We start from the raw sequence: 9,079 nt of genomic DNA on the forward strand, positions 1-9,079 counted from the left end.
TCACTACACAGCCTGAGAAGCCAAGGGGGTGTGTTTTATCCAGATCAACAGTGCTGGCTGAATAAATGACGAAGTCAAGGATGTACCCCATCTTACAGTCGCACAGTACAAAGAACTTGATTCCAAAGCGATGGCGTTTGCTTGGAATGTACTGTATAAACCGAAGACGTCCTCTGAACAAAACCAAGGATTCGTCAATGACAACCTTCTGAAAGGGGTGGAAGAATGACATAAACTTATCCTTCATTCTGCTCAGAATCTCCCGGATCTTCCAGAGTGGGTCAGTTTGGGAAGGTACATCGTTGTCGGCAAAGTGCAGGTTTCCCATGATGTTCCGGAAGCGATCTCTGGCCATGTACTTATTGAAGGTGGGTGAGGGTAGTAAGGGGTCCATGGACCAGTATTCTTCCAACTCATGCTTCTTTGAGTGTGGCATGAGAAGCATGAGGGCAAAGAACACATACAGCTCCTGCACTCCCAGCATGGACCACTGTTGCATCTTGGCTGCACCTGTACCACTTGCAGCACGTTGTGATTCATACCTGTTGGTCTCATCACATATGTGCTGCATGACTTCGTCATCTAGGAAGGCCAAAAGGTAGTCCACACACTCAGCATTATCGTCAAGAGTGAAGGCAGGCTGTACTCCTGAGGAGCTCTCATCAAAAACTAAATGTTCTGGCACAAAATCGGACCCTTCCGTCCACGCGAAGGCGTCCAGGATTCCCTGTCATGGCGGTGTAGGGTGGATGAGGGTGGTGGGTGGCTGTGAGGCAGATTTACCCCGTTCAAGGTCACTCGCACTGACCCTGAGTTGCCGTATAGCACTAGCAGCCCTTACTCTAGTACCAACTCTACTTTTACTTGTCCGGGATTTACCTCTTCCTCTACGGCCTGCCTTCACTGTTGATGCCGGTGGTGACTCCGACGACGAAGACTCCGGAGATAATTCAGCAGACGAAGAGGAAGAAATGAGTGAAGTGGGGCTTGGGGAACGAGGAGGTGAATCAACTCGGGACTCATGGCGGGCTGGGTCACGCGGGGCCATTGTTCTGGGGCTAACACGCCGCCTTTTCACTCCCTTCCCAAATTCCTTCCCTTGCTGCACTAACGGCTCCTTTCCCTTGGAGCTAGGGATAACTTCCGACACTGAAGCACTCGTACTAACACTTTCTGGCACAATTTCCTCACCCGGCTCATCACACGATTCACCCGAAGGGTCAAAATCACTATCCATCATCACCATAGACAATTCTGCTAGTTCACGTGCCACTGCAGAGTCACTAAGTCCTTTCCTGCTTCCCTCATGACTTTTTATGGGTGTAGAGGTCACGGGGGCCTTTGCAATGGGCGCAGAAGCGGCAGAAATGGTGGGGCGCGAGTGTGACATGTTTTGACCACAGCGGAGGACAAGGAAGTAAATGCCGCGGCTTATCTGAGAAGGCAAGGGTTGACAATGACACTGAGGCTGACAGCTGCTAACTTACATGCTAATAAATTATTGGTAGAAAATCTCGGCAATACATAAAGAAATAGGTAGTTCCAGGTGAATGTAAATGTCACTTAGGCTTCTCCCTTCCTTTCTGATATATATTTTTATTACAGACATAGATTACAAGGCATAATTCAAAGGGGAAATTACCGTGGTAATGTAGCGAATGAATGCACGTGAGGTGTTGTCAGGTGATAATTAGCCAATTCCTGGTGTATAACACTATCACTTACCTTATTTTTGGGGGGTATATATTATTTTGTATAAGTATAGGGCATAGGGCTTATTTCAATGGATGAAATCTGTGGAAAAATCCGGGGGAGATTTGCTTAGCGCAGCGCAGCCTGGGAGATGAGAGGACAAGGTAATGGAGGGCAGGTAGGGAGGGGAGTCAGGAAGGGGGGAAAATCGTTAAAATGTCAACAATGGATGGGAGTACAGATGAGATTTGGAGTGCTGACTAGTGTTGGACATTGGCAGTACTGATAGATGATACAAGCCACCACTTGAAAGCCCGGGATAATTCAAAATAATACAGAATCACAAAAGTGACGCCCCGCGGTATGATCCATTGCACCCGAGCGTCACAAAAGTGACGCCCCATGGTTAAGGGGTTAAAACTGAATAATTAACAAGTGCTACTTGTTGTTGTTGCTGCCACTGTATCCATAAGTTCCACGCATATATTTCCCCAGTCTTTAGGGAAAAATGTTGAGATACTGTTATCACTTAGCCTCTGGGATTTTGTCACTAATATTAGGTGACGTTTAGATTTTTCAGTTTTTCAAAAAGCATTTTTTTTTTTTTTTTAGCCAAGTGAAATGGTATATGCTGAATGAGAAAATGCACTTACTTAACTGGTACAGATGTTTTTGTTTTTTGGCATTTATAACATATTTAGCACTTTCTGTTATGCTAACTAGAACTGCTAACTCAAACTGCATGCACTAGGCCAATGGGCAATAATTGTGTAATAATCATCTATACATCTCAAATGACTTCACTGAATATTTTCACACAGTACTAGTTCAAGTGAAGCATGCAATTATATTAATATGAATTATGCAGGCACTGTGTCATGCTTTCTCTTCCTACATGTATTTTTTAAAATATTTACAAACTACTGTACAGTATATGGAAAATGATAAATTGTTTAAGATATTGTCACAAAGTTCTATAAATATTTTAACTTCCTTATTTTTCATATATTTCTAATTTTGGAGGCCTTGCATGGATGATTGTTGTACCTCTTGACGTCCATGTGTGTTAATGAAGGCACTAGTTAATTTACTGTAACCATCTAAACCATAAAAAAAGAACATCCTGGCATACTTTGTCTCCAGCCAGAGTAACCCATAAACCTGCCTGCCATATAATTAAACTGAAACGGTTTTAGTGGCTGTATCTGAGCCTTCTACTCTATAGTGTCTGTTTCGTAAAAAATAATAATTTTGTTGTTTTCCAAAGTGCATTCTTGGTAGAAAATAAACCAACCATAACAGGAAGGGCAATGATTAGTACCTAAGTCTGTTTCTGAACTGAAGTTTGTTGGATATGTTACCCATGTTTTTTTTGTTTTTTTCAGATATATCGTCACCATCAGAACCATTAACTAACATCTGAAATCAGCACACTGACAGCGACAGCTCTACAATGAAAATTTTTGACCAGCGAGATGGTATTATTGCATGATTCAGAATAATGAAAGTTTTGTTTGCGACTGTGGAAGGATAATCACATGAACTGAAAGTCACTGATACGAGTGTTCACCTTCCAGTTCAGATCTACAAAATGGCGGGTGCTGATTCAGTGCTGACAATAGCTGCACTAGGAAGACCCTTTCACTTGGGTTCTCTTTATGACATCAGGAGTGATCAGATAATTGCTGGAGTAACACTGTGGAATAAAGAGGCTCTCGAAGGTAAAATCCATGAGCAAAATACCTGGAATTCCGCATATGAAATAATAACTTCTGACAACATGCACGACAAAACTTCTGCTCTAGATATTTCTGGCAATTTGAATTTAAGTATCCTGGGTGGTCTTGTAGAAGCAGCGGGGTCAGCCAAATACCTGGAAAATAAAAAGAAATCAGGGCGTGAAGAGCGTGTTACTCTCCAGTACAAGTGCTCTACAAAGGCAAGAGAGCTCACCATGGATCATCTCGGCCCTGGCAATATAATGCATCCATATATCATGGATAAAGGCATTGCCACCCACGTTGTCACTGGCATTGAATATGGGGCAAATGCTTTCTTTGTCTTTGACAGAACTTATGAGTTATCAGAAAGTGGCAAGGTTATCAGTGGTAATCTGTATGCGAAGATAAAGAAAATACCAAAGATACTTGCAAAAATTGGTGGAGATATAAAATATGACTCTAATGACCAAGAACTGACTAGTGATGAAATAATCAAGTGTAAATTTTGTGGAGACTTTTATTTGGAAAGGAATCCCTCTACTTACCAAGAAGCCGTTCATATTTACAAGGAGCTGCCCAGCTTACTTGGTAAAAATGGAGAAAAAGCCGTGCCTGTCAGAGTCACACTTTTTCCTCTGGCTCAACTTGACACACGGGCAAGTCAAATTGTGCGAGAAATTAGTAATCACCTGGTCAGTGACACAGAGAAAATCTTAGAAACTATATATGAAATGCAAGCCATGTGTAGTGACCTGCTTCAGTATGAAGCTGCAATGAACTTCCCTAGAATTAAGAAAGAGGTGTCAGAATTTGAATCCTTGATACAGGCTTTCAAGCGAGGCATGCAAAGTAGATTGTCTCTTATGCTGCCGGCTATCAGGGGTGGTGGACAGGAAGAGGCTACCCTGGCTGATTTGCTGCAGAAGTGGCAGTTGTCACCCTTTAGTACTTCATCCCTCCTTGCTTGGGCAAGGAGACAAGAAGAGCAAATGAAAATCCTCAGTGGATATATACATTCACTACATGGAACTACTCTTGCTTCAGGAACAGGTGACCTTCAGGCTATGGTTCTGGAACTGGAAACTAGAGATATTCTTTGCTTAATAATTTTAGTTCCACAACTTACTGCTCAACTGGAGACTATGAGAAAATATCTGCAGATAATGGACACAGATCGGGAGAGCCCGGAATTCAAGGCACTAGAGAATCTTGCGTGCAGCAGAATAATGAATGTTAGATCATTCAAAGATTTTTTTAACATCAATAAAGATGATACAAAGACAAAGTTTGTGGTTATGGAGGAAAGCTGTAACACAGAAGAACTTGGTGCTGTAGTCAGGTACTACAAAGATGGGCAGTGTGTGAGTGAGAATTATGAAGTGCCTTCAGCACCAGGCAGTGTTGAAATTAATGATGATGATACCTGCCATGATCAAGTCACAGTGCGTTGGTCACCTCCCAGGCAAGGCGCCGAGAATGTACAGCGTTATCAGGTGAAGTACTGGAAGACCGAGTCGGAGGAATGTCCCAAGATACATTGGAGCAACACCAATCATGCCACACTTACTCACCTAATGCCCAATACCACCTACCAGGTGAGAGTGCAGGCCTGGTGTGAGGTTGGCTTCAGTCCTCAATTAGACATCACAATCAGTACTAGGCCAGCCTGTCCTCCAGAACAGCTGACAGTGTATGTTACCTCACCCGAAACTGTACATTTCCGCTGGGCAGCCCCAAAGGTACTGGGTGCTGGATGTTCCATACAGAATTATGTAATCATGCAGGAAACCAAGAATGGAAATGAAGACTGGATCACCTTAGCATATTCCCAGTCAGACACTTGCTACTTGAAGGCAAAGATTAACCCTCAGTCTCCCAAGAAATTCACTGTGGCTGCCATTTGTAAGACTGGAGGACAGTCCCGCTACAGCCAACCTAATGATGGTGTGGTAAATAATGATAGTCATGTTACCAGGCATCTGAAAAGGGCAACTACACGAGCTTCAAAAGTGGCAAAGGTTGGACCTCCTAGCTTTTACCAACTGCCACTTCGACTCACTGTAAGAGGGAGTAAGAGTACAATGGCAAGATATGAATTCGGTAAATTCTGCAAGGGCATGGAAAAGATAATCCTGCTTGTGGGCGAGACTGGGGCAGGGAAGACCACGCTTGTAAATGCTCTAACTAATTTTGTGTTTGGTGTCAAGTGGGATGATTCTTTTCGCTTTACACTAGTTACAGAAGACAGCAGCTGTGACCAGTCAATGAGTCAGACTATTCAAGTAACTGCCTACACTCTCCATTACCAAAATGGTTTCCAAGTACCCTACACACTCACCATCATTGACACCCCGGGTTTTGGCAGCACAGGAGGAGTTACTCATGATGATGAGATCATGACTCAGATTCAAAACTTCCTCAGGACGCATGGTAGCAACTGTGTAGATTTCGTAAGTGCCATAGGTTTTGTGGTCTCTGCCAATCAGCCTAAACTGACTCCTACCCAGCGGTACATATTCTCACAGATTATTTCCATTTTTGGAACAGATATTACCGAGAACAGCTTCCTCTTCTTCACTTTTGCAGACGCAAAGAAACCTGAATCACTGAGCAGCATTAAGAAAGCCATGGTTCCCTTCAAAAGATACTTTAAGTTTAACAACTACTTCTTCACGCTACCCAAAAATGACAGTGAGGACTGTACAGATGATGACGGGGATCAAGACTTCAATAGGCTCTTCTGGAACATGGGACAAAATAGCTGCAAGAAAGTTTTGGAAAGTGTTGCTGAAACAAAAGACATAATTCTCACTCATACATAACTGATGTTCACTCAGAAGGAATCAATTACATAAGTATGTTTTCTTGAAACAAAATCTAAATTTCCAAACCGGACAGAATTTATTAAATGATAATAACGAGATGCATGTGTAATGCATCCTTGAATGACACACCTGGGGGGTTAGGACTGCTAATGAAGAGCTGAGAGGAAGTTTGGGACTTGACCGTATTAGTGTTGGGATGAGAATGGGTAGTCTGAGTTGGTTTGGGCATGTGGAGAGGATGATGGATGACAAATGGGTGCGGAGGGTGGGAGGTGTGAATGCAGTTTGCGAGAAACAAACCGAAAAAAGACCTTAAGGTCTTCGTATGTGACCTCAGGGTTAAGAGACTAAACAGAGTGGCTCCTAGCACTCGAGCAGCGTGGCGAGTCGCCATTAGACGACCAAGGTCGATGCATGCTGGTACGTTGGAGCCTTTATAAACGAACGAACAAACGAGCATCTTTACTAGATGGCAGTGTGCACTAGGTAATAAGGACACTATCAGACATATTTTAATCTAGTTGTATGATGGAGTATGGCATCATTGAGCAAGGAATTAATTATGTTTTGATGTCATGATGATAATATATAATAACCAACAGTAAAGGTAATAAATATATGTTCCACAGTGTGTACTTGAGCAGCTCCAGATTATCTGCTGGACATAGAGGGTAAAGGTGTAGATTCAGTGTCTGGAAACCTGAGGGCACTGACCAGGATAGAAATAGACTTAAAAGTTGCAATATTCCAAAATAGTATATTGTCTCATTTTTACAAAACGTAATTTAAGTATGATACGTGTAGCAAACTATATTAGAACTACTGGTGCCTTGTAAGAAATATTTTGCTGTCAGTGGCTTGACTACATTAAACTCAATAATTAAGAAAGTTGATTATAATTATAATCATAATGCTTTGAAGTAACAGCATTTTTTTCCTTTGTTATTGGTAATACAGCTACAGTGTGTTACAAACTGTAGTCATTACTCCCCAAGCACAGTCCATTTGCTCTATGGAATACATGCATTCTGTGTTAAATAAAACTAAGTTAAAAAAATGTTTATTATTTCATACATTTTCGATCATTCGATCAAAGGCAACAACCTTGGTAATCAGCTTCATGCACCATTCCCAAGTTACCTTTGGTTCAGTCTGAAAAACAAATATCATTCCTTTTACAGTACCAAACACTGAAACATAGGATTAAGTATTCTGAGATATGCCCCCCACAGCCCACAAGATACTTGATAATATGAAACAGCATGAGAAAGGATGTTACATAATAGAGATACTAAACTGAAATGGAGAATTTACTGATTTTAATATGCATCAGATACGACAGGGAAAATACTTTTCTTATGATGAATGTACCTAAAGGCTGGCTCTACCAACGAAAATATTTACAAATCTGTGGGTTGGGTCACAATAGATAATGACAGCCTTAAAAGGTCTGGCCTCTGGAAACTAGCATGCAATCGATTAAGCTGATTAGTTTTCCTGTATTTATAATAGAGAAGAGCTGCGGATTATTTTTAGCAGTTTTTGTTATTTATTAATGTCAAATTTAATTAAATGTTATACATTTTTTTTTTTTAGCAGCTCTTTCCATTAATGGTACGTACATAACTAGCAGCTATTTGCTTTGAGCAGCTCTTGGTAATCATTAATGGAAAGGATAATCATTTTCTTTGCCCTGACATTGTTCCACTTTTCTAATTTTTGAGTATTCATTTATCAGCTATTTAGTTTTCACCCAAGCATCAGGCTGTGACACTTATGAATATCTGAGTGAAGACTACCATTTTGTGTAGCTTTTCACTTTGCTGGCTGCTTCAGGAATAACAGTGTTCTAATTATTTATGTAAAATATATTTATGTTCTCTGAATACACAACGGTCAAGGATTTAAGATTTAAGGAGGGTAGATTTTGCGACCTGTACGGCCTTGTTCCCATACAATGCTTTTAAGCTGCTAATAAGTATCCTTTACGCAACCTAACATTAACTGACTAGGGAAATACATAGGGGACCGAGCTGTGGGAAAGTAATTGTAAGTAAAGGATCAAGTTGTGTTGTACTAGCATTTTCGAACAGTTTTGACCAGACTTTGATCAAACTTGGTGAAAGTGTTGAGGATCAGACAAGGAGTTGACCTACTGTTTTTTAAAACAACATGACAAAAGTGAAAGTTACATGGCAAGCCTAGCTTAAAATTTTTATCCAATTTATACCAAACTTGGTGGACAAAAAGGCAAGAAAGAATGGAGTCCTTCTGCGAACAATATGTGAAAGGACAGTTTCACAGGGTAAGGTCAAATTTCGATGTTTGTGTGTGAATAAAACAGCAGTTTTTATCTAATATGAGTTAGACTTCATGGAAGGGCTGAGCATCAGCCCGGGGGTTAACCTACTGTTCTTTAGAACAACAGGCCAATGGTCAAGATAGGCCACATGGCAAGGTCAATTTATATGACTTTTATCCGCTTTAAACCAAACTTGATGGAAGTGTTCACAGTAAATCCATGAAGAAAGGATTCAACACTGAGAACACCCAATCAAAGGTTAAGGTCACAAGGTAAGGTCAGAGTTAGATCTGTATGTGTTATTGTGTATTGTAGACCTACTAGTATTTACTTGATGCTTGTCAGTTTTTGTTTAGTTTGTCTTATAGATAGATAGATAAATAAATATTTAGATAGATAGATAGATATAGATATAGATACAATCCTCAATGGTAAAGTGTGCATTTTCGTACATGGGGGAATGAGGGTTCGTGTCCCGCCAGGGTAATAAACTTTGGGAGTGGTCACCCGGCCACATACTGCTTTGGCGGATATAAGGG

The 9,079-nt window shown here is 41.1% G+C and overlaps 1 protein-coding gene across 1 annotated transcript; it reads left to right on the forward strand.

Moving 5' to 3' along the window:
• The first annotated feature begins 3,112 nt into the window (after positions 1-3,112).
• On the forward strand, positions 3,113-6,511 carry LOC145417884 (neoverrucotoxin subunit alpha-like). The gene has a single exon (XM_080286500.1). It carries the CDS (start codon positions 3,284-3,286, stop codon positions 6,233-6,235), a length of 2,952 nt encoding a protein of 983 aa, XP_080142626.1. The 5' UTR covers positions 3,113-3,283; the 3' UTR covers positions 6,236-6,511.
• Positions 6,512-9,079: the final 2,568 nt, after the last annotated feature.

Source organism: Coenobita brevimanus, chromosome 111, assembly GCF_032717465.1.
Source record: "Coenobita brevimanus isolate Jiangsu-jjx chromosome 111, ASM3271746v2, whole genome shotgun sequence".
Taxonomy (NCBI): Eukaryota; Metazoa; Arthropoda; class Malacostraca; order Decapoda; family Coenobitidae; genus Coenobita; species Coenobita brevimanus.

Coding starts and splice junctions, on each gene's coding strand:
- LOC145417884 (XM_080286500.1), top strand. CDS start 3,284: ATGGCGGGTGCTGATTCAGTGCTGACAATAGCTGCACTAGGAAGACCC.